Source organism: Sciurus vulgaris (genome assembly GCF_902686455.1).
Source record: "Sciurus vulgaris genome assembly, chromosome: X".
Taxonomy (NCBI): Eukaryota; Metazoa; Chordata; class Mammalia; order Rodentia; family Sciuridae; genus Sciurus; species Sciurus vulgaris.
The window spans coordinates 104,882,301-104,909,272 of record NC_136471.1 but is presented as its reverse complement, the minus strand read 5'-3'; the positions used below and the strand labels follow the sequence as shown (position 1 = coordinate 104,909,272).

The window sequence follows — 26,972 nt, the reverse complement described above, 5'->3', positions numbered from 1 at the left end:
CCACCACGCCTGGCTTTGTGTGTACTTTTGCAAGTGATTTTTTTCTCTTTCCAGGAAGCTGAAAAATGAGCTACTAGAGGCAAAACGTAGAAGTGGGAAGACTCAGCAAGAGACCAGTAGAGTCTGTGTTCACTGTCAGAGAAACCTGGGCCTCATCTTTGACCGGGGAGACCCGTGCCAGGCCTGCTCACTGAGAGTGTGCAGTGAGTGTCGGGTTGTGGGCCTCAATGGCAGCTGGAAGTGCACTGTCTGTGCCAAAGTCGCGTGAGTTTTTTGCCTTTTTTTATGGAAAGAGAAGATTTGATAGATTGGAGTGGGGAAAGCAAGAAAGAAAAATGGTATGTTATAAATTGAGGGATAGAGAGTTCGATTGGGTTCAAGTACAGTCCAGTTACAAGTTCAGCAATGCTTTGGCAGGACTCTGGTGTGTGTGTGTGTGTGTGTGTGTGTGTGTGTGTGTGGAGAGAGAGAGAGACAGAGAGAGAGAGAGAGAAACAGGAGAGTTGAGATAGAGGCAGATTCAAAGGTAGAAAATAGTATTTAAAGTCCCTTTTGCTGCTGGGGATTTAGTTCAGTGGATGGGGCACCTGCCTAGCACCTGCAAAGCCCTGAGTTCAATCCCCAGTACCAAAAATATAAAATAAAGTTCTTTTTTTTTTTGTGCTACTGGGGTTTGAATGCTGGGGTGCTCTACTACTGAGCTGCACACCCAAACCTTTTTGTTTTTTGAGACAGAGTCTCACTTGGTTACCCAGGCTGGCCTCACACTTGCGAGGCCTCGGCTTCCTAAGTAGCTGCAATTACAGGCACGCACCACCATGCTCAGCAGAGAACAATATTTAAAAGAATAACTGAGGCTAGGTATCATGGTGCATGCCTGTAATCCCAGCAGCTCCGGTGGCTGAGACAGGAGGACCACAAGTTCAAAGCTGGCCTCAGCAACTTAAAGGCCCTGAGCAACTTAGTGAGATCCTGTCTCTGAATAAAAAATTAAAAGGGGGGCAGGGGACATAGCTCAGTAGTTAAGCACCTCTGGGTTAAATTCCCAGTATAAAAAAAATAAAAAAGAAAAAAAAGGAAAAGAAAAAGAAAAAAAGGTTATCTTGCGAGGAAATGTGGATGGTGTGGTAGAGGAGTGACTTTCCATGTCCTAATTCTCAATAAGACTTCTATATTCAGTGACAGAGTTACTTAACTATTGTTATTTTTCTGTTGTTTCATAAAGGTAACCCTGAATAGAGCAATTTATTCTGTTTCAACAATGGATTGAGATAAGCAGTTCTAAAGAAATGAAGCATTTAACTTCTTTTATGACTTACTTTGGATACATTACTTTGATTGACTTAAGTGATTATCTTCAATTCTTTGTGCCACATAAACAAATTGCTTATAGTACTTCCCTCCTGTCATTACTGAACATCCTCTACCGATCTAGAAGAAATCATTGACATGTGGGTTTCAGCATAGCTTTCTACTGATTTGAAGGAGTTCTTTATATATATATATTTTTTCTTTATATATATATATTTATATATATATAGTTCTTTATATATATATTCTTTATATATATATATTCCTTATATATATATTTTTATATATATAGTTCTTTATATATATATTTCTTTATATATATATATTTTTTTTTTTTTCAGCACACAAGTTGTGTGGGCTACATGTGTTGAAGATATCTTCTCCCACCTTCTCGCTTGGCTTTTTAGTTGCTTAATGGTGTCGTTCAATGAACATAAATCTCTAATTTGTAGTAGTTTAATATGTTCATCTTTTCTTGTATGATTAATGGGAGTTCTTGTTTAAGGAAATTTCCCCTAGCCCCCAAATTGTGGAAATATTCTCTTATGTGATCTTCTATAATTTTTCTTATTTTATCTTATTGTTATTATAATTGCTATTATTTTTTATATAAGATCACATATAATTGTTATTATTTTATTTTATACTGGTTGACCTATAATCTACCTGGAACTGATATTGAGAGAGGTATGGTAAACTCTTTCAGTAACAATTGTGAACTTTCTATTTATCCTTTTAGTTACAATTATATTTGCTTTATATATTTAGATTTACAACATAGTTACCCTTTCTGTTACTGTATATTCTTTGCTACTTTTTCTTCACTTCAGTTTACAGTATTTTTTTGCCTTTTGCCTAAGGGGTAGGGTACTCTTTCGTACTTATTGTCATTCTGTTATTGATGAATATGTTTTTTGCTTGGCATGACTTTATTTCACTCTTGATTTTTCAAATGTTTTCACTGGTTATTCTGTTTACTATATTTTAAATTTAAGTTACATTTGTTTTAAATTATGAAAACAAAAATTGAATGCATATTTTGATACATGTATATATTATATAATGTTTAAATCAGATTAAACATATCCATCTTATCAAAACATTTATCATTTCTTTATGGTAAATATTTCCAGAATCCTTTCTTCTATCTTTTTGAAATGTCAGTGCATTGTTATCTATAGCCATCCTTCTATCCAATAGCACATCAGTACTTCTTACTTTACCTGTAATTTAGTACCCACTGATAACCTTTCCCCATTCTTCCCTCTCCCCTACTCTTCCCAGTCTCCGGTAAACACCATTATACTCACAACTTCTATGAGATCAACTTCTTTGTATTCCACATATGAGTGAGATCCTATGCTCCTTGCCTTTCTGTGCCTGGCTTATTTCATTTAACATAATGATGTGCAGTTCCACCCATGTTGTCATGGATTTCATTCTTCTTTATGGCTGAATAGTATACCATTATGTGTATTTACTACATTTTCTTTATTCATTCATGAGTTGATGGACACTTAGGTTGTTCCCATTTCTTGACTTTTGTGAATAGTCCCGCAGTGAACATGGGAGTGTAGATGTCTCTTCCACATTTGGATATATGCTCAGTAGTGCAAGTGCTGGATCATACGATAGTTCTAATTTTAATTTTTTTTGAGGAACCTCGAAAGTGTTCAAAATGTTCACTGGTTATTGAATCCTAGGTTGGAAGTTATTAATTTTCAGAAGTTGAAGATTTTGTTGGCTTCTGGTTTCTAATATTTCTGTTAGGAAATCAGGTATCAGTCTACTGTTGCCTCTTTGAAGATAATATTTTTCTTTTTTTTTTCTTTCTGTTCTGGGACTGGAGATTGAACCCAGGGACTCATGCATACTAAGCAAGTACTGTACCACTGAGCTACATAACCAACCCTTTCTTTGACTATTTTTAATAGTTCTCCCCTTTCTATTGGGCTTTCAACAGTTACTATAGCATCTCAGTCTGAATTTATTTGTATTTATCCCTCTTGGGGTTCCTAGATCATCTTGAATCTGTGTCTTAATTTTTGTCACATGCGAAAATTTCTCAATCTCTCTCTAGATATTTCTTTTCCTCCATTATCTCTCTACTGTGTATCTTAGTCATATTCAACATCTTTTGTATATCACTCATGCTCCTTTTTGTTTTTTCTATCCTTTCGTACCAGAATTCAGTTCATATATATTTTTCTGGCCTATCTTCAAGTTGCTGAATCTTATTTTTGATCATGTCTAATTTGCTCTGACATCCACCTATTTAATTCTTAAGTTCAGCTGTATGATTTTTCAGTTTTAGTATTTTAATTTTGTTTCTGTTGTACCTTCTATCTCTTTGCCGATCTTCTCATTATTTTCTTGTAACTTATTCAAATTATTTGTAGTTATTTAATAGTCTATAAATTACAGCTCCATTATCTGATGTTCTATGGGATTGTTTCTATTGCTGGTTGTATCTCTTGGTTTTGGTCATGTCGTTTTATAAACCTGTTAGTCTTTGACTGATGGTCAAAGTATAGGAAAAATGGTAAAGCTTAGTGAGATTCTGTATAGTTTGTATCTATGGAGAATATATATTTTTCTTTTGGAAGGGAAATAGGACAGGGCCACTGCATGTTCTTGATTACCTTAATCCAGTCAGAGATTGAAAAGATTTCAAAATTGGGGCCTCAGTTCCCTTGAGGGCTGATCTGTTTCTGGATCATATGTACTTCGAGGGAATAGTCAATCCCTTCAGGTCTCATAGCATACCTATTAGGTAAGAGAGACAATTGGGTTTACATTTTATAGATAGAGGAAATAAGAACATAAGAGATAGTATGTGTGTTAGTTGACTTGGGAAGAGATCAACATTTTTGAGTTTGTTTCTTTCCTCACCCAGCTCTTTTCCCACCACACTATATCAAGTTGAGTTTGACATTTCAGGACAATGAAGAAGGAAATGAAATTTCAACAAATAACTGATGCTCCAGCTGCAGAGTTAGAATTGATGGGGATTCCCTAATAACTATTTCTCCAAATTCTTATACAATACTATTTTATTCAACTCTTAGTATTATTCTTTTCCATTTTTCTTCCAATTCTGTTCACCCTCATCTTTACACTCCAGACCTTCGTTCACTCAGACAAAAGTAACTAGGGGGGCTGGGGTTGTGTCTCAGTGATAGAGCACTTGCCTTGCATGTGTGAGAAAGTGGGTTCAATCCTCAGCACCACATAAAAATAAATAAAATAAAGATATTGTGCCCATATACAACTAAAAATATTCTTTTTTAAAAGTAACCTCAAGCTTTGGTATGGGAAGAGGACTTTTGTCTTTAACTTATCAACACCACTTGTGATTACTGAAGCATACTTTTCAATACAAGACCCAAGAAGCTTATATTTTTAGCCATCAACTCATCTACTAGTTAGTATGAATGGTGACTAAAATCTAATCCTCTTTTTCCTAAATCTAGTCCGATTACCTTCAGGTTATATGAATGAAAAATTTACTTTAAATGTGTTCAGTGAGTGGGATTTGGCAATTGTTACAGAAGCTAGCCTACTCACACTAATACAACCTATGTCTGTATTTTCCCCTTAGATCTTATGTGCTAGATATTTTACTTATTTACCCTTCTTTTCTTTCTTCCTCCACTAAAATATAAGCTTCATAACCACCAGGGCAGGGGTTTTATCTATGTTGATGTAGTTCTAGTGCCTAAAAGAATGCCTAGAATAAGTACTCAATAAATATGTGTTAAATGAATAGATGGATGGTTGGATGAATAAGAAAATTAACTGATGACCAGATGGACGAATGGCTTCTACTTACAGCATTTCAGGCTTGAGCAACTGAAAAAAATGTAGTTTTTTTTTTTTTTTTCTGTCAGGAACAGGGGTTTAAAACAATGAGTCATACAAGATACTTCATCCCCTGAACAAAGGCAATTTTTAACTATCACAGAAAGATATAACCATAAGACAAGTTGTTGTCAGAATGTGTAAGAATAAGTAACAACAAATTGAAAATTCTATTTTTCATGGAACATGTTACTGCCTTAATAAAAACCTTCTGAATCGATTGCACTCCTCTTATTGGTGAGACAATAATTAAATAAAACCAATCATACGCCTATCCAATTGATCTATCCATAGACCCTTCCATTCGTCCCTCCTGCACATTAATTGATAACCTGTTGTTATACAAGGGGCTAAGGACACAATGTTGAATAAAACATGGACTACCCTCAGTGGTTTCATAGTCTAACAAGGAAGGTGAGTCTACTAATTTATCATTTCATCCATAAATAAAATTCTGTCTAAATACATTTAAGTGTCCTAAGGAGAAAACAGCTTTAATGTGTGATTCTTTACCTCTGAAACAACAACTCACCTATAATTATATCCTCCTGCAACCATTGGAAATTTACATGATGGGTGTTTAATTTAGTATATCAAAACCCATGCTTAACTTTCAAAGTGAAAATCAGAGTATACTACCCTCCAATATTCCAGCTACCAGTGTGACTGATCCCAGAGACTAAAATTATTTGTCAGTATTGGAAGAATCTTGTTTGCTATTCATAGAGCACTTTTCAAAAAGAAAGCATGAATAATATTTTATTGCCAGTGCACACCCTTTGTTTGTTATGAGAGACTGTTACAGCCCCACTGGGCTATCTCTATGTTTAATAGACCATAAAATTGAAATTCCCACCCTGACCTCTAAGAGATGAGATGAGTCAGAAAGTGACTCATTCTCTAATCAGCTGGAAGAACAGCCTTTATTGTCATTTACCTTGGATTGGATAAAAGTAAAGAGATTTTATTTTTGAAGCCCTGAAATGATTACAGCAGGGTCTGATGGAGGGGAGGCTACCTATTAAAATGAGCTGAGCAGTTCCTGACATTTTCTCCAATCTGATTCAACAAGTTGGCTGCTATAGGTCTACTTTTAAAACTAACTCTATAGAAACAGAATGAAAGGGACCTTGACCCGACCAATTGGTTCATTTTGCTATTGCATTAAGATCTGTAAAATTCCACGTGATTATGTTAGCTGAGGCAGTTGCCATCTAACACAAAGATGGTCATAATGATTATTTTTCTTAATTAGCACCCAGTTGATCCCCAAAGGACCAAAGATAATAACATAAAAAGTCACCAAAAATGAATACCTTTAATATGGTATTGATTAACTGATCTTGTATCCATGCCATGCTGTGACATCTCATGATGCTATTTTTTAGTACTATAATTATTAATACATATTAATTAATAGGATTCACTGTGTCATTTCCATATATCTATACATCATGGAATGATCATGTCCATTCACCCTTCTTTTATCCTTGTCCACTTGTCCCTCTATCCCCTTCCTCCCCAGATTTCCTTCCCAGTCCCTAGTAATCCCTATCCTACTTTCAGGTCATCTTTTTTTTTTTTAATCTCCACATATGACAAAGAACATGCAATATTTTGCTTAACATGATGTAGGAAGAGCCTGCCTTTTAAATACTGGTAATGATTACATCAGTCAATGAAATATAACTGAAATAGATGATATATGAGTGTGTATTAAAAAAACCTTGAAATATGACATTTGCCAGTAAATGGATCCATCTAGAGACCATCATGCTAAGTGAAATAAGCCAATCCCCAAAACTCAAAGACTGAATGTTCTCTGATATGCAGATGCTAACACACCATAAGCGGGGGTGGACAATAAAAGTTCATTGGATTAGACAAAGAGAATGAAGGGAAGGGAGAAAGGATGGGAATAGGGAAGACAGTAGAATAACTCTAACATAATATTCCTATGTACACATATGAAAATATGTGTGAACCCCATCATTGTGCCCACCCACAAGAATGGGGTCCTAATTAGAATAAGATATATGCCATGCTTGTTTACTTTTATCAAAAAGGCTTCTACTGCCATATATAACTAAGAACACCCCCCCCCCAAAAAAAAGCACCATATCAATTAGGAAAGGGAACGGAGGTTGGGGGAGGAAGGTAGGGAATGGGGAAGTACTGAGGACTGATTAAAGCAATTATATTCCATGCTTGTATAATTATGTCAAAATGAACCCCAATGTTATATATAACTATAATGCACTAATATTTTTTAAAGTAAAAAAGTTTAAATAAAAGAAATAAATTTTTTTTTAAATCTTAAGAAAAACTAGTGCCAATGGATAGCACATACACAGTGAGAACACAGGAGGAATGTATAGTTCTTCATTATGAGAAAGAGCAATACGGTCCCTGACACCTAGAAAGTGGTCTGACACACTTTCTAGTCAGTGTTGGTGTTGTTAGGAGTTGACACTCATAGGTGGGTATGGTGTTCTGTTGGACAAAAACTCAGAGCACCAGCATTTGCAAAATCATTCTACAACCACAGTGAATTGGGAGAAAACAAGAATGAGTCATGATCTTGTCTAAGCATAAACAAACACAAGGAAACCCTCCATGCCACAGAGTACCACGCCCTCTTTCTTAGCTAACATGAATCGCCTGTTTTCTTATCAATTACAACTTTAGCCTTGCTCTAGTCTACCTTTCTACTAGTTAAAGTTTATTGATATACCAGTCATAGAATTGTCCCCACTTCCTGACATCACTTAATCCAGAGAAAATTCCTGATCCCGTCAACTCTTCCCAGAATTATCAACATGAATCCAAATCCTGTAGTAAATCCTTTCAAGTGTCCTCTCCCTGAGTGACACTCCCCATGGTTCCTCTGTCATGTGTTTTCCTTCATCAAAATAAGTAAGCATCTCAGCATATTCAACCATAGGAAGGTTCCTGGTCTTCCTGGTGAGTACCTACAGTTGCTACATAGTCATTTCAAAATCGACCCTTAGTTTAGAAAATTTTCATAATATGGCTGCAAAGGAGCGATTTCACATCAGTAATCCCACATTGACCCAGCGTTATATGGAAAGGTTACATGGGGTGACTTGATGGGCTATTTTACAATGCCTATCAGTTATATACAAGAGTCCCTACCCTTTTTTAGAATAATTTGTTCACTGGGAGATCGGTACCTTAAACCTACATAAACTGGGAAGATTTTTTTCAAGTGTGAAAATATCATACCTATCAAAGACTCTATAATATTTACATAAAGTCGAAACAATATTAAAAAGAATACCTGAGTACTCATCATCTAGTTTAAGAATCAACACATTCAGCCAGGCAAGATGGCACATGCCTGTAATCCCAGCAGCTCAGGAGGCTGAGGCAGGAGGATGGCAAATTCAAATTACCATATTGAAAGGGCTGGGGATGAAGTTCTGTTGTAGAGTGCCCCTGGGTTCAATCCTTTATACCACACACACACAAAAAAATTAACACATTCTTGTTTTGCATTTTTCATTTCTTTATGGTTTTACTGTATTGGGGTATTTCCCTAGGTAATGTATTTTCTAGTTTTATATTTTGGAACATTATAGAAATGAAAATCATACTACATGCATTCTTTTGTAATTTATTATTCTTTTGGCAGTACTGGGGGACATTCCACCACTGAGATACATTCCCAACCCTTTTTAATTCTTTTATTTTGAGGTAAGGTCTTGCTAAGTTGCTGAGGCTGGCCTCCAACTTGTAATCCTCCTGCCTCACCTCCTGAGTGGATGGGATTACTGGCGTATGCCACCATATTGGGCTAGGGCAAAATTTTTATCATGTACACCCTAGGGTGGGATTTTTAAATCTGTACATCATGACACATTTGTAGATTGTAATCAGTATTTAAAAAAGGAAATAGAATAGAAAATGTTATCTACATATACACGTATGTGTACAAATACATATATACTTATAGATGTACATATACATTTGTTTATTTATTTTCTGGATTCTGATGTAAAATGTTTCTCACTCTCTGCCACAAATGTTTGTGAAGACTACTGCAGAGTGTATAACTAGAATGGAATTGCAGAGCAAATGCTATGAGCTTTTTCAATTTTATAAAACAGTATTAAATTTGTTTTTATAATGGTTGTACCAAATTAAACTTCACCAGTATTATATAAGGGTTTTCTTTGCTTTGTAATCTTACCAGCACTTGGTATCATGAGAATTTTAATTTTTTTTTTCAAATCAATCTCCCTATTGTTTTAATTAGGATTGTTCCAATTACTAACGAGGATGGATAGCTTTTTATTATGTTTATTGCTTTTGTAATTCCTTTTGTGATATGACTATTTCTGTTTAGCATAATTGTATTAGGTCATTGGTTTTTACCTTATTAATTTGGAGGTATTCTTTATGACCCTCTTCATCTCTAGAAGTGCCTTTGTCTTAAATCTATTTTTTCCATATTTTTATTGGCACATTAGAGTTGTACCTAATGGTGGGGTTGGTTGTTACATATTCATACATGCACACAACCTAACCATATAGTTGGCCAGTATTACTCTCCAGCACTTCCCCCTCCCTCCCTTTCTCTAACACCCCGGTCCCTTTCCTCTATTCTACTAATTTCCCTTTGATTTTCATGGGACCTCCTCCCTCCCACACACACACCACTTTTCCCCTTTTTCCTCTCTAACTTCCACATATGAGAGAAAACATAGGATTCCTGACCTTCTGAGTTGGATTATTTTGCTTAACATAATGGTCTCTAGTTCATCCATTGTCCTGTAAATGACATTACTTCATTATTATTTATTATGTTTATATGCCCCATTTTCTTTGTCCATCTATCCATTAACGGACACCTAGGTTGGTTGCATAATTTGACTATTGTGAATTGTGCTTCTATAAACGTGGGTATGCATGTATCACTGTAGTGTGTTGACTTTAATTCTTCAGGATACATACCAAGAAGTGTTATAACTGGGTCATGTGGTGGTTCCATGCCTAGTCTTTTGAGGAACCGCCATACTGATTTCCATAGAAGTCATACTAATTTACAGTCCCAGCAAAAATGTAAAAGTGTTCCTCTTTTTCCCATATCCTTTCCAGCATTTGTTATTATTTGTATTCCCTCTCTCTCTCTCTCTCTCTTTGCTACTGGAGACTGAACCCAGGGGCACTCAACTACTGAGTCACATCCCCAACCCTTTTTTATATTTTATTTAGAGACAAGGTCTCCCTGAGTTGCTTAGGGCCTCACTAAGTTGCTGAGGCTGGCTTTGAACTCGAAATCCTCTTGCCTCAGCCTCCCAACCTGTTGGGATTACAGGTGTGTGCCAGTGCACCTAACTATTATTATTTGTATTCTTGATGACTGCCATTCTGACTGGAGTGAAATAAATCTCAGAATAGTTTTGATTTATATTTCCATAATTAGGAATGATATTGAACATTTTTTCATATATTTGTTGGTCATTTGTATTTCTTCTTTTGAGAATTGCCTGTTTAATTTATTTGCTCATTTATTGATTGGATTATTTGGTTCTTTGGTATTAGGCTTTTCGAGTTTGTTATATATTCTGGATATTAATCCTCTGTCAGAGAAGTAGCTAGCAAAGACTTTCTCCCATTCTGTACGTTCTCTCTTCCTGTTCCTAATTTTTCCTTTGCTGTGCAGAAGCTTTTTAAGTTGATGCTCTCCCATTTATAAACTCTTGGCATTATTTCCGGAGCTTTCTAGGGATCCTATTGAGAAAGTTATTGCCTGTGCCTAAAAGCTGGAATGTCGACCCTGTGTTTTCTTCTAGTCTAATTCCTAGGTCTTTGATTCATTTTGAGTTGATTTTGTGTAGGGTGAGAGGTAAGGGTCTAGTTTCATTCTTCTACATATTGATAACCAGTTGTCCCAGCACCATTTGTTTAAAAGACTGTCTTTTCCCTAGTGTATGTTTTTGGCACCTTTGTCAAAGATTTGATGACTGTACGTATGTGGGTTTGTCTCTTTGTCCTCTATTTTTTACCACTTGTTTATGTGTATGTTTTTATGTCAGTAATGTGCAGTTTTGTTACTATAATTCGTAGTGTAATTTGAAGTCTGGTTATTGTGATGCCTCTAGCATTGCTTTTTTGGCTTAAAATTGCTTTGGCTATTCTGGGTCTTTTATTCTTCCAAATGTATTTGAGGACTGCTTTTTCTTGTTCTATGAAAAATGTCATTGGTATTTTCATGGGGATTGCATTGAATCTGTGTGTTGCTTTTGATAGTATGGCTATTTTTACAAGATTAATTCTGCCTAATCATGAATATGGGAAGTCTTAACATATTCTTGTGTCTTCTTCAGTCTCTTTCTTCAATGTTCTATAGTTTTCACTGTAGAGTTCTTCCACCTCCTTGGTGAGATTTATTCCTAGTTATTTTATTTTAAGCTATTATAAATGAGATTGTTTTCCTGATTTCTTTCTCAGCAGATTCAATGTTGGTATATAGGAAAACTGTTGATTTTTGTATGTTGACTTTGTACCCTGCTATTTTGCTGAATTGGTTTATTAGCTCTAGCGGTCTTTTGCTGGAGTTTTTTTTATCTTCTTAGTATCATAGTATCTGCAAACAGTCATAATTTGCCTTCTTTCTTTTCTGTTTTTATCCCTTTTATTTCCTTCTCTTGCCTGATTGCTCTGGCTAGAATTTCAAGCACTATTAAATAAACGTGCTAACAATGGACATCCTTCTCTTGTTCCAGATGCCTTAAGTTTATTTTGTATGTTACAAATACAGCTAAATAAAATTTATTTTGGTTAATGTTGGCATATTATATATTTTTCCATCCTTTGAACTTTTCAGTGTTTATGTGTTTAAAGTGAATCTCCTGCATATGATATATATACTACTTAAAAATATGTTGTGTGTATTTAAATATTTACTATAATATATACCTTATATTATATATATCCTGTATATGTGATATAAATATGTCTATATGTAATCTTAAAAGTCAAACTGACAATATTCTTAAATAATAGGGTTCAGTGAACATATCCATTGTTATTACTGCAATATTTGCATTTATTTATATTATCTATAGTTTGATTGAAGTACATTTTTCTCATTCTATTTTATCCTTTCTACTGGTGTAGGTATTATATGCTTTTGAAATTTTCAGTGGTTACCCTAGAAATTACAACTTTTATATTTAATTTTGCAAGTCAATGGTTTTACCTTTCTTCTGATCAATAAAGGGAGTTCAGTATTCTTAAACTGTAAACATCTCCTTACTGGCTGGCATGTAAGTTTTTCCTGTATTTTAGATAAACCTTTTTATTTAATCCAACAATTTCAATATTAATTTTGTGTACATATCATTTGTTTATATTTATGTACATTTTTCAATTTCATTGTTCACCATCGCTTTTTATAAGTCAGCTGTATTTTATCTCTTCCTGAAATATGTTGTTTAAAGGTTCCTTAAGTGAGCATCTATTGGTAATAAATTATCTCAGTTTTTATTTTGCTGAAAAATTCTTTATTTCATCATTATTCCATTATTTCATTATTATTCCATGATAGTGGATAGTATATTCTAGATTGACAGCTGTTTTTTTTTTTTTTCTGGAACTTTGAATATATCATTTTACTGACTTCTGTATTTCATTATTGCTTTTGAAAATCAACTGTCATTCCAATTGCTCTTCCTTTGTAGGTAATTGGTTTCCTTTTACTTCCCTCGTTACATTTCAGATGTTCTCTTTGTAAGTGGTCTGTAGTTTTACCATAATGTGCCTAAGGATTTCTTTTCATTTTCCTGCTTGGGAAGGAAGAAAGGAATAAACCTAGATCATCATCACCTTATGGCCAGGGTCTTCATTTGTCTTCTTCACCTCTATATTTTTAGCCCTAAACACAGGACCTGACACACAGTAGGAATACAATAAATACATGCAGTATATTGAATTCATGTATAAATAATTCATATTCATTTCCTTACGAATAATAGAAGAAAAATATCTCAGCATTTCTAATAAGCATCTTATCTCAGATGTCTCCAATAGTTAACAGTAAACTGGGTGAGGTGGGACACACTGTAATTCCAATGGCTCAGGAGGCTGAGACAGGAGGATTGTGAGTTCAAAACCAGCCTCAGCAACTTAGCAAGGCCCTAAGCAACTCAGCTAGACCCTGTCTCAAAATAAAAAAAAATAAAAATGGCTGGGAATGTGGTTCAGTGGTTAAGCATCCCTGGATTCAATCCCTGGTACCAAAAAAAAAAAAGAAGTTAACAGTACATAAAAGAACAAAGTGAATTTATTGGTCATTATTCCTTTTTTAGGACAAGATTACATGTTTTCTAAATCCAAAGAGAATCTAACTTGGATTCATGTTGATACAAGTTTCCAAGTGATGATTTGAGGTCCCAGGAGTTTAATGTCAAATAAAATCAGGACTTAACAAATTCTGAATACTCAGTGTTCATTATTCACAAATAGTGAGTATAACTCACTGTAATCGCTGTCAAACCCATTCTTTAGAGTATAACGTAGAGGAAACAGTCTATTTCAAGCCTTGAGTTTTTCAAATACTAGACTGATGTGGTAGAGAGGGATATAAAATATATAGTGGGTGTCACATTGGTTTTCTCTTCTCTTTGCCTCTCTTTATTCCAAAAGCTCTGCCTTCGAAACATACACGCACACACATACATGAAACTTATTATTCCTTGCTTTCCATAGGTTTTCACCTGCCTCACATCCTTGTTAAAGTTGGCAGGTATAAATTCTCTTCTGACAGTGTTTCCAAATGTAAAGAGTATAGGCTTTCGGTATAAATCCTGTCTCTGCCATAATACCTTTATAACTTTTGGAAAATTATTTAACACATGTGAACTTTAGTTTCCTTGTCTGTAAACTGAGAATAATAGCTACTTTATGGTTCACAGTGTTTGATACATTATTTGAGTACAATACCTGGTATGTACTCATTTCCTGTTATTCTGCCAAGCCTCTACCTACCTCCAGGTCTTGAACAGGTGACAAAGGTATAATCCCAAGAGTTTGTTCTGATGTTTTGAAATTCTGAAGTGACAAATGACTCAAGTGCATATCTGAGTTAAGCAAATACAAAGAGAGGGAGAGGCAATGACTAACAATTCTGGAAAGATTTTATATGTGTTAGGTGTTGGCAGCTCTAGATGTCTGTGGCAAAGGTGATACGGAGGCCCATTTTCTGGGGCATGAATACCAGACGTGTCCCACTTTCTCCTGTCATACATGAAACTACTATCAGCATATTATCCACTCTGTACCTTATCCCAAGAACATACTAAGAAAAAGAAAAAAAGAGCTAAGATCTTGGCTGTCACTACTGGGTGGTTTTCAACCCCTGAGCTATATTGTTCCCCTTTGTTCTTTTTCATTTTGTGTAAACCTTGCTTTATTAAAAAGGTTTGCAAGCCTTTTTCTTATCCTAAAACACCAGAGAGTAAATATTTTAGGCATTTTAGGCAATGTGGTCTACTGCTCAACTACTCAACTTTGTGGTTGTGGCACATGAGCAGCCAGAAACAACACTTAAATATTTAAGCCTTGCTATCTTCCAATAAAACTTTATTTAAAAACACTCAATTTTGAATTTCATCTAATTTTCTTCTGTCATGAAATATTCTTTCAGAGGTTTTTTTTCCCAGCCATTTAAAAATGTAAAAACCATTTCCTAATTTGCATGTTGGACAAAATAGAGAGTGGGGTGAATCTGACCCACAGACCACAGTGTGCCCATCTCTGCCCTATTGTGCTTCTGAATTTTTCTTATTATCTTCTTGCAACATGTGCAAATCCTTCCTGAGTTGAATTTTAAAATAAATAACTGTGTTTAATTATCATAGTACTTTTCTATTGTCAGCTTAACTAATTATCACAATTTGGCAGCTTAAGACAACACAAAGTTATTATCTGATCATTCTGTAGCTTGGAAGTCTAGATTGGCTTGGCTAGTTTTTCTACTCCTGGTTCCACAAGACTGAGATCAAGGTATCAACTGATTGAACTGTTATAAAGTGGCTCTGGAAGAACCTAATTCCAAAAACACTCTTGCAGGCAGAATCCAGTTCCATGTGACTGTATGAATGAAGTCGCCATTTCCTTATTGGATATTAACTGAGAACCACCCTTAATTCCTCGAAGCCTCTCTCTCCATTCCTTGCCTGTAAGATCTCCATATCTCAGAGCCCCCTCAGCATACATTTGCAATCTGACTTTCCATTTTGGGGTGTCTCTTCTGACTTCTGCTTCTTCCTTTATTTTTAAAAGGCTCATTGTGATTACCTTGGGCCTACAGGAATAATCCAGGATCATTTGCTATTCTGAGGTCAACTAATTAGCAACTTAATTCAATCTGAAAAATCTGATATCACCAGTACCTACATTAGTGTTTGATGGCAGTAATCTTGAGAGGACATCTTTAACATTTACATAACACAATTACCACCTGGATTTCCAACATAAGTATAAATGCATGGATCACTTGAGATGCACCCAGAAATAGTTTAACCTATTCAAGCCTTTTGGTTTTGGTAGGTTAACCTTTTTAGATATGATATACTCTTACAGTCTGTGCTTCTCAATAGGTGATGTAGTCACTAGGAAGGAAATCTGAGGTGAACATACTGTGGTCTTACCTTTCAATGAATGCTTTCTCCAAGGTTAATATTTTTACTTTTTCCCCAGTTCTGGAACTGTGTTCCATGTATAACTTGAAGGATTTCATGGTAATTGCTGTGGGGGACAAGGTTGACATATTTTTCTGAAACGATTTTTATATTTGTGATCCAGCTACAGATTTGTAAGTCTAATCAATTGCTGAGTCTTATGGCTATATCTAAGGCTAGATATCTCTATTTGACTCTGCCTCTTTTCTCAGCCACCATATTCAACTTATCACCAATTCTTGCTAATTCTCATCTTCAATGACTGAAGTATCTTTATCTTTCTTTTTGTCCCTGATACCCTGATTTATATCTTCATCATTTCCTCTCCTGTCTGTTGCAATAACTTCCTAATTGGCCCGCTTGGTTCTTCTTGTTTCTCCCTTCTCTTATATTTCCCCAGAGATTACATCATTCAGTCTTAACTTAAAAAAAAAACTGCCTGAGTACCCCATCGTCTCCACAGTGACATTCCAGTTCCTTTGCATGGCACTCAGACTTCCATTACATGACCCCAAACCTACCTTTCCACTGCTCTCATCTACAGACTCCCTACCCTAGTCACACAGGCCTATTTACCATTCTTAGAATGTACCTTAATTAGCTAACTACTTTTCTTTGTTTTTAATTAGAAATCTATTTAGACTACTGAATGACTTCTATGGTTGTTAAAATACTCTTTGTAAGCTTGAAAAGAGACTTTATTTATCGCAGTACTAGGGATTGAACCCAGGAATTCTTTACCACTGAGCCACATCCCTAGCCCTTTTTATTTTTTATTTCGAGACAGGGTTTCTCTAATTTACTGAGGCTGGTCTTGAACTTGCAATCCTCCCTGCTTCGGCCTCCCAAGTCACTGGGTTTACAGGTGTGGCCGCCACACCAGGCTCAAAATAGATTTTACAGCTTCACAGCTGCTATAGGTTGAATTCTGAATGTCCTAATTCATTCCACAAATATTTACCAAGCACAGTGCCAAGTACTGCTCATAGAGGTGGTGACTAGCACAGCCAAGATTCTTGCCTTCATGCCACTGATAGTACTGAGGACTGTGAGGACGTGAAAAGAAGAGGAATGTGTTGAAGTGGTGGGGAATAGTCAATCATTCATTTTTAAAGTAGTACTTGAGAACACAGTTTATGAAAAACTCTCTTCTGGGTACCAGGAAGAAAGATGGATCAGACAGAAATAGTCTCTCAGGGAGCCTAGAGCCCAGTAGGCATCGGAAAGCCTGGGCAGAAATAACTCTAAAATAAAGTTAAAAATGTTTTAGGTCATAGGAGAAGTGCAAATAAAGAAGAGGGTTATAGTCATTTCAGGAGGGAAGATGGGAGGTGATTTCACATAGCCATTGCAGGTAGGGCTTTAAAGATAGAGAGAGCTACTCAAAGATCCTTTCCAGCATAACTTTTGGTTGATGACAAAATCCAGGCATGCTCTTCTACTGCCTGCATTTTGAACATGTCTGTTAATCTTACCATTACCCTAGCATGGATTCTGTCACCTCCCTCCTGAGCTACTGCAATAGCCAACCTGTCTATTCTCCACTATAATCCAGTGTTCGTGTTACATCAAGAAATCCTCTTAGGCTGGGGTATAGCGCAGAGGTAAAGAGAGCACTTGCTTAGCAGGTATAAGACCCTGGGTTTCATCCCCAGCACACACACACACACACACAACCAAACAAACAAAAAACCAAGAGAGAAAAAAAGAAGAGGGGGAAAAGAAAATTTAAAGTTGAGTCTAATTGCAATCCCTAAATTATTCAGAACCTTCACTTGTTCTTCATTGCTTACATCAAAGATCACTTCCCCACTGGGGTATAATGGTACACCCCTGTAATCCCAGCTGCTCAGGAGGCTGAGGGCAAGAGGATTGTAAGTTCAAAGCCAACCTCAGCAACTTAGAGAGGCCCTAAGCAACTTAGTGAGACCTTGTCTCAAAATAAAAAATAAATAGGGGCTGGGGTTGTAGGTCAGTGGAAGAGCGCTTGCCTTGCATGTGTGAGGCACTGGATTTAATGCTTAGAACCACATAAATAAATAAAGTAAGGATATTATGTCCATCTATGACTAAGTTAAAAAAAAAAAACGGCTGGGGATGTGGCTCAGTGGTTAAGTGCTCTGGGGTTCAATCCCTTGTACAAAAAAAAAAAAAAAATCATTTCCCCACTAACAGCAGGTAAGAACTTGAGCCTACTTGGGAGGGGACTCTAGCTGTACTATTTACCAGCTGTGTGATGTGAAACATGCCATTTTATTGCTGTAGGTCTCTGTTTTCTCAGCTATAAAATAGGGATTTACACAAGTTGTTATGAATCAAAACAGATGAAGTATGAAGAGCCATTAGCAAGTATCTAGCAGATAGTATACTGTATATTTGATTAATACAGTAGTGTCTTTTATTTTCACTATAAAATGCTACAGAGATTGAGATTGACTCTATAAATAACTAGCTATTTTTACGTCATTAGGCATTTTTGAGAGTTAATTATGCAGCTGAATAATCAAATTTTAATACTCTTCCCTTTTCCCTTGAGTAGGCAGCTAAGGATTATAACTGGCGAATGGTTCTTTGAAGAAAAGGCAAAGCGTTTCAAGCAAGTGAATGTTCTGGGCACTGATGTTGTCCGGCAGTCCATCTTAAGAAGAAGTCCAGGTAACTAAAGCAATGATTTGCTTTCAAAACTGTTCTCATCTTCATTTTGGCATGCTAAATAACCTCCTTGTGTTATGTAGCAAATGAGCACAGCTGAATTTCTGATTCCCTAAGGTTATTTCACACCTCAGTAGCATGGAATTGGAATATGTAATTCATAGAAAGAAAGAGGAATGTAGTGAAAAAAAAAATTCATACTGATTTTCTGTATATATAAAATGCTGAGATTTTCAAAGGGGCCATTTATCTTCATCACAGACACTTCTCTTCCTGAATGAACCTCTAATATTTTACTAAATATCCAAGAATGTAACATAAAACAGGTGAATAAAATGATTCACATTGTGAAAGCAATTCTTGATTTTTCGATGTTTTATTTCAAATGTATTTTATTTAGATGATGCTTTTTCTAAACCCTGATTTTATTTACTTATTTATTTATTTATTTATTGGTACCAGGGATTGAACACAGGGGCACTGAACCACTGAGCTACATCCCCAGCCCTATTATGTATTTTATTCAGAGACAAGGTCTCAATGAGTTGCCTAGTGCCTTGCTTTTGCTGAGGCTGGCTTTGAACTCCCAATCCTCCTGCCTCAGCCCCCTGAGCCACGGGGATTACAGGTGTGCACCACCATGCCTGGCTAAACCTTGGTTCTTGACAAAGCATTGATATTGTGCACTACAGTCCTGTTTCCCAAATAGGCATTTAGAAATGCAAAGGGGCATATCTGGTTGTCACAACAACTAGGTTGAGTTGATGACATTTAGTGGGCAGGAGCCAGAGATGCTAAATGACAAGAAATATGTAGGACAGTTGTGCTCAGTGAAGAATTATACTGGCCCCAAATGCAAATAACTCCTTCAGAATGCTTTTTTGTCCATTCAAACTACAATTTAATTGGTTAAACATTGAGTGAAATTTGGCCTTGGGAGCATATTTCTCATGCACAGTAATAAAAGTGAAGCAGGCATCTTCTGGCCTATCCCTTTCATAGACAGCTAGTGCACTTGTCTTTAAGTCTGGCAGACTGCACTGGGAGGCCTGGAACTGATTCCATTGCCATTTCTGGGTGTGGAACTTTCTAGGAAAGGCTTTCACAGAAGGGTAACAGGTGCCCTCCCAGGATGTCTGGCTTATGTGCTCAGAAGTAAGGTTACCATTATTATAATCTCATGCTAGAATTCAGTTTCTGGAAATTTGAAGTTGTCATGAACCTAGACTCCCTGGCCCTACAAACCTCTATAGAGGGTTAATATACTTATTTCCCTAGAAAGTGTATCCTAGCAAACTTCCCACAGACAAATCCTGATCTTAGTCCTTAGTTAATTCTGGAATATTTCAACAAGTTAGAAATTACTGTGTACCTGAGCAATTTGGGGTGGACATGTCATTGCCATTTACTCTGCATTTACTTTGTCTTTGTCTTGTGGTAATCTAGAACAGTGACTGCAGAGTAGAAATTTGTACTCATTGGCCATGGCACACCTTTAATCCATGCAAATCAAGAGACTGAGGCACAAGGATTGCAAGTTTGAGGCCAGCCTGAGCAACTTAGCAAGCAGCTTAGTGAGACCCAGTCTCAAATAAATAAATAAATTAATTAATTAAAAACAAGGGCTTCAGATGTAGTTCATTGGAAAAGCATCCCTGAGTTCAATTCCCAGTGCCAAAAAAAAAAAAGAAAGAAAGAAAAGAAAAAAAAATTCAAATAAGTATTTTAAAAGAAGGAGCAGGGGGTAGGAAATTTGCTTTCATCCCTAGCCATTTTGTGTGTAAACTTGTCTTCTGATTTTTTTTTAATGAGGATCTGAAGAAGTACGAAGCCAAGAGCAAACCCGCCAGGATGTGGGGAAGTCAGACACTTTACCTTCTGTTGGGCAGAAGGCCGGCCATGATGGGACCAAGAGAAAGGGGTAAGAAATAGCTTATCGAAGGGAAAATTTAATTTTTATTCAGACATCTCTGAAATAAAGACTCTTTAGTTTTTCAAGTCTGTTATCACTTCAGTGACCCAGAGGAGGTCCAGAGACTCAACTGAAGTAACATTTTCTTAGCAGCATTCTCAGGAAATGCAGTTTTAATTACTTTCAACTTTTGGTAAATAAAGGTGCAAGAGTTCTTTTATTTCACATATCTGCTCCCATTACTTCTACGTAGAAGGTTTTATGTCAGGGCCAGTGTTATCTATAAACAGGTGATGACTGCCTTAGTTGTAGGATGCCAATACCCCTCTTCTCTAACCTGAGTGCTGGTATATAATATACCCAAATCAAAGATGTTTTATTTGAGCTTAACATATTACATCCCCTCTTTAAAATTCAGGCTTCCTTAAAGGAAAAAAAATCACATTTAGTCACCTGAACTTAATTCAGAAAGCAAATACATGTGTCAAGTACTAAAAATAGGAATGGGAGATACACAGGGAAGCAAGATGCCAGAAGGCACAGGTGACCTGGGGGCAAAAGAATTCATCTAGAAGAGTAGCCCCCATGCAGACTCTAAGGACCAAAAGTCAAATTGCTATGTCACAGCTCTGTATTTTACAGTCTTTGTTTCTGAGGCAGCTATTGGCCTGTTTTGTGGCCAAGGTAGCAAGAGTTCTAATATGTGCCAAATCACGTTATGATTCTTTCCAGGTACCATTGCTTCGTTGTCTCAGCAGAAGCCAGCCTGAAATGCTGACAGTGTCTCAGCCTTTATCTGGCTCTTAAAAAATGCCTGGGTTTTTTTTTTTTTTTTTTTTTTTTTTTAGAATCCTGAACTCTGAGTGGGAATGAACTCTAAATGTCATCTAACTCAAACACTCTTGATTAACCACATCTTCATTACTTAGCAGAGACGAATGGGAAAGACAATCCAAAGTCTCCTAAGTGTCCTATCCCAGGTATCAGTCCTTCATTTCACACTGAATCCCTTTATCTCACTTCAGGACTCCCACAATGCCTTGTGCCTATGCCTCTGACCTCCCCATTCCCACTCACTTAAATGTAAGCTCTTTCTGTGCTAGACCAGTAGCATCTTTGCTTTTGTGTTGCAATATCTAGCATAGTGCCTGATTCCTGAAAAACAATCAATGGTTGATTGAGTAAGTAATTCAGAGCCCACAAGTGCTGCTAGGAGCTACCATTTGCAGATCTCAGTCCAGGCATCACAGAGTAGTTTACAGAGCTAAGCAGAGTTTGGAGCTAAGAGACAGTAAGTAACTCACCAGCACAATGCATTATACAAATCCTGAATCATTCAAACTATCATGGCTCTTGGCTGGGCACCGCTGAAAATGAAAACTGGCACCCATGGTTCTTGGTCTTCAAAGAATATAACATCCACCCAGTGTGATAGCATACACCTGGAATCCCGCAACTCAGGAGACTGAGACATAAAGATCACAAGTTCCAGGTCAGCCTAGACAACTTAATGAGACCCTGTCTCAAAATAAAAAGAAAAAAGGACTGGGAATGCTTGTAGCTCAGCAGTAGAGCAATCCTGGGTTTAATCCCCAATAAGGGGGGAAAAAAGAATTTGACATCCAGTTGGGAAAGCAATGGTTCATACCTGAAGAGTTAATAAGTATAAAAGAATTGCAGGAAAATATAAAATGACAATATGAGCTGCCAAATCTTCTCTAAACAAGGCAGGGGGTTAATAAATCACAAGAGATGTCATAAGGGTATAACTAAGTAAGTCAGTATTAAATGAGTAGCTAAATAATAAATTCCTATTGGGGGGGTCATGGAAGCTATCAAGAAAGACATCAAATTGTAAGTGGGACTTCATGTAGACCTTGACAGATGGATGGAGCTCAGGATATCCAAAGGGAGGAAGAATGATTTCTGGCAGAGGAGACATTAAATAGAGGTGCACAGGTGGGGACATGCATGACTTGGTTCTCAGGGCAGCATAAACTGACATTATATAAAGTGCCATTCTAATCAAAAAATTAATTTTCTAGTAGATTGAAGCTTCTGAAAATTTATAGTGACATTTCTGGGGTTCTTTGAAGCAGAGACAACTTAGCAGATTCTATTAAGATCCTACCAGTACCTTTGGAATCCACTTTTCCCCTAGAAAACTGTTGAATGCAAAGTAAGTTAACTGGTCTCTCCCAATGTCATCTCCAAAAATAATATTATAGCCTTTTTTATTATTAAATTGCTTTTGGAAACAGCCATGTTTGGGGCACTCAGTAATATCAGAATTTGAATCACAGTTCCTGAAAAGCTGTTTCTGTTTAAGTATCAAATAATTTAATAAAACAGGAATTCAATAAGATTTCATCTGACAGAAGACACTCCAGTGTTCAAACATCATTACCACAGGAAGAAATGTCATGGAAGACATAGACGGCTTTCACCACATGAGTTTAGTCACTCATTCTACAAGAATTGGTCGGGTTCTAGTACGTGCTAGGTATCAATGGAGGTTGAAGAAAGTGGCAGAGAATGAGAAAGGTAGTCACTGCTGTCATGCAGCTGTGGTCTAACAGGTTGCTACCTCAGTTTGTCTCAAAGAATCACCCACCTCTCTGAGCCAGGTGAGTGCAAGCTCCCTATTCTGCAAATAGGCCCAGCTCAAGCAATAGTTTCCCTTCCCAGGTGACAGTGCTGAGTTCCGTAAATAAAAATAAGTGGTCTTTTGCTTAGCAGGGACAGAGTTCTGGCTTACCAGCAAGCACTATAGTCCTGGGAGAATGTCATAACCTTCTACAATACCACCACCAACACTACTACAGAGGCACTGGGACTCCCCAGAATGCCTTAGGCCAAGTCTTCTTTATTGAAGTATTATTTATTATTGAAAGTACTAGGAATTGTATTCTTTTTTAAGAAAAAATCCTTTTAGTTGTATATGGACACAATACCTTTACTTTATTTATTTATTTTTATTTGGTGCTGAGGATGGAACCCAGTGCCTCACACATACCAGGCAAGTAAGTACTCTACCACTGAGCCACAACCACAGCCCAGGAATTGTATTCTTTGTATTATGTTTTTATTAATGCATTATAATAACACATAATAGTGGAGATCATTGTGATGTATTTATACGTGCAAGTCACATAATTTACTAGGAATTTTATTCTTGACATGATATATTTAAATGCTTTCTTATCTACTTTTAAATACATACAAATATATATAATTTCAGATTTCTTCTTAGTAAGTTCAGATCAGCAACCAGAGGAGAAATCATAACTCCAAAAACTGAAAGCGGGCGGAGCTACAGCTTGGATTTGGACAGCCAGAATTTTCGGAGTTTAAAGTCAGCCCCTGGTTCAGACAGGTAAGAAACATACCACTGGCAATCAGGTAGCCTGAGGATTATGCTGATGAATTTCCATCCAAACAGGACTTCTGGATATCTGTAAAGTAGAGCTAACACATAATACAGAAAGTCAGGAGCATATTTTTTTATTGAAAGAAAAGGCATTTACCTTCCTAGTGGACTTAGAACTTTTGGAATTGTCTCTCACCTGCAGGGATATAACTTTCTGTTTGGGAACTCAGGACTGCAATTCAAATGGAGATATACAGATCAAATTCTTTTTTCTTTTTCTTTTTTATTTGTTCTTTTATATATACAAGACAGTAGAGTATATTTTGACATATTATGCATACATGGAGTATAACTTATTCTAATTAGGGTCCCATTCTTGTGGTTGTACATGATGTGCAATTTCATGGGTGGTGTATTCACATATGATCATAGGAAAGTTCTGTCTGATTCTATTCCCATTTGTCTTTCCTATCCCCATCTCCCTCCCTGTCCTTCATTTCCCTTTGTCTATTCCAAAGAACTTTTGTTCTTCCCCCACTCCCCCATTTATTGTGTGTTAACATCTGCATATCAGAGAGAATATATAGCCTTTGGTTTTGGGGGATTGGCTTATTTCACTTACCATGATAGTCTCCAGTTTTATCAATTTACAGGCAAATGCCATAATATTGTTCTATTTTATGGCTGAGTAATATTCCATTGTGTATATGTACCACATTTTCTTCATCCATACATCTGTTGTAGGGCACCTAGCTTGGTTCCATAGTTTAGCTGTTGTGAATTGAGCTGATATAAACAGTGATGTGGCTGTGTTACTGTAAAATGCTGATTTTAAGTCCTTTGGGTATATATTGAGGAGTGGGATAAGTGGGTCAAATGGTGGTTCCATTCCAAGTTTTCTGAGGAATCTCCATACTGCTTTCCAGAAGGGTTGCACCAATTTGAAGTCCCACCAGCAATATAAGAGTGTACCCTATTCCCCTTCTTTTCATTTGACTTCTTGATCTTTTTGTATTGAAGCTTCAGAAATAGGAACCTCTGTGTCAAATGCACTTCCTACAGCTTATAAAAATTATTAATTTTATCATTTGAATTGCCTCAGACAATGTTCCCTAAATTCCACTTCCTCCCACTGATTCTCAAAAAGGCCACATGAGAATCTTCTGTGCACAGAGCTATCACTTGTCAGAAAAAGTAACAAGAAGTAGGATAGCCAAGAGCATGGTCACTTCTTATCAGATTTGATTTTTTCAATCCTGTTGGTACAAAAGCCAAATCTAGTTTTCATGATTAGTGTGTTATCAAAGCTAGAGATGCGAAAAAAGAGCCACCCTATGTTTCAATGTTTTTTCCAAATGTTAATTCCCCTCTGTTTGCTTGGGGTGGCAGTAATTCTGCTAAGCCAGGCAATAAAACTGGCAGGCATTCTTTTCTTCCTTAAGTTCTGCAAACAGAATTACATTCTCCCTATAATGCTTTTTGTTTGTTTCTTGTGGTGCTGGGCATCAAACCCAGGGTTCTGCCCACTGTGTTCCTTTTAGAATATAGACCACAGCATTTCCCTAGAAGGGCCACTCCTTTCACTCTTGGAATGTTGTTTTTCATGATGACTCTCCAGAGATACCTGTGTCTTTTTCCCTATAAAATTCTTGCAAGCTGGTATCCTTTTACATAAAACTATACAAGAAAAAAATTATAAGGAAGCACAAAATATAAATCACTTTCATCCACTATCAAAGGATGATCACTGTATTTAATATTTTCCAAATTTTCAAGAATGCAGAATTCCCTTTATAATAAAAAGATGTAAACTATAGTTGTTTTTGCCCTTGAAATGGTTTCATTTGGCTTCCTTTAGGGAAGCCCCATGCTGTCACCCACAAAATTTTCTAGACAAATATCATTTTTGTTTTTGCTTGTTGGACTCCTGATCTTCAAGGTAGTAGTGATCAAAATTATTTAGGGATGACAATGACAGCCTTGGCAACTTAGCTGGGCCCCGTCACAAAATAAAAAAATAAAGAGTATTGAGGATGTAATTCAGTGGTAAAGAGGCCCTGGGATTCGATCCTCAGTACATGTAAAATATTTAGTAATGATATGCAGCTAGGTTGTGTTGCTCATTTTGCTCAGCCCTCTGGGGTTGAGCCATCTTGGCATATTGTTTGGGACTAGTGTTTAAGAGGGACACTATATCAAAAGAGGAAAGACAGGGTTTCTCATTGAAAAAAAAAAAAAGACTCCAGGCCAACAAAAATTAGATTATGCCATTTTAAGTTATCTATCTTACAGTTACTCAGCAAGAATAAGGGGCATGTTCCCCAATATCACACTGCTTATACTTATTTCAGAATCTGTCTGCCCAGGTTTACTCTTTGTGTCTTATCTACTGCTATGTATAAATAACTAAGCTATAAAGTCGTGTGGACCTGTTTCACAAAATACTGGTGTGTTGACTTGGGGGTTTCTTATTCTTTTTTTTTTTTTTTTGATAAAATCTATTTTTATTTGGTACCAAGGATTGAACTCAGGGGCACTCAACCACTGAGCCACATCCCCAGCCCTATTTTGTATTTTATTTAGAGACAGGGTCTCCCTGAGTTGCCTAGGGACTCGCTGAGTTGCTTAGAGCCTCCCCAAATCACCAATGCTGGCTTTGAATTTGCGATTCTCCTGTCTCACCCTCCCAAGCCACTGGGATTACAGGCACGTGCCACCGCGCCCGGCCAAAAAACTAGTTCTTCATTAGTTTGAGAAATGAGGCCCTAGACAATCTTGTGCGGTGTGTATTTTAATCTCTTTTTACAGATGAGGAAAAAGACACAGAGAGGTCGGGTGACTTGTGTAAGGTTACATAGTTTGTAAATGTACATGGAAACTTGTTCTTATTGTAAAATGGAGAAGGTCCTTAAGTAAACTGTCTTTTAAATTGTGAGTACCGGAAATGGTTTACAGATAATCAGAATATAATAGTCAGGATTGCTTTAGTGTAAGCATACCAAGAACAATGTTTTCCCATTAAGAAAGAATAGAAATGTTCAGGAGATGAGTAAAGCAATATGTCCTTCTCCTGGAACATGTATTTATCACAACAATGACTTATTAATGGACTGCCACAGCAAGAGATGTGTTCCATTATCCCAAAGTGATTCCTTAG

At 36.6% G+C, this 26,972-nt stretch overlaps 1 protein-coding gene across 4 annotated transcripts in view; it reads left to right on the top strand.

Annotated features, from left to right (window-relative positions):
* Window positions 1-26,972, top strand: part of SYTL5 (synaptotagmin like 5) — a 235,749-nt gene that overhangs the window by 158,131 nt on the left and 50,646 nt on the right. For all 4 annotated transcript variants that reach the window (XM_079122865.1, XM_079122864.1, XM_079122862.1 and 1 more), the window contains exons 3-6: window positions 55-264; window positions 18,421-18,536; window positions 20,346-20,454; window positions 23,687-23,821. In XM_079122865.1, the coding sequence (XP_078978991.1) occupies window positions 55-264; window positions 18,421-18,536; window positions 20,346-20,454; window positions 23,687-23,821 (570 nt within the window). The remainder of the gene's footprint in view (window positions 1-54; window positions 265-18,420; window positions 18,537-20,345; window positions 20,455-23,686; window positions 23,822-26,972) is intronic.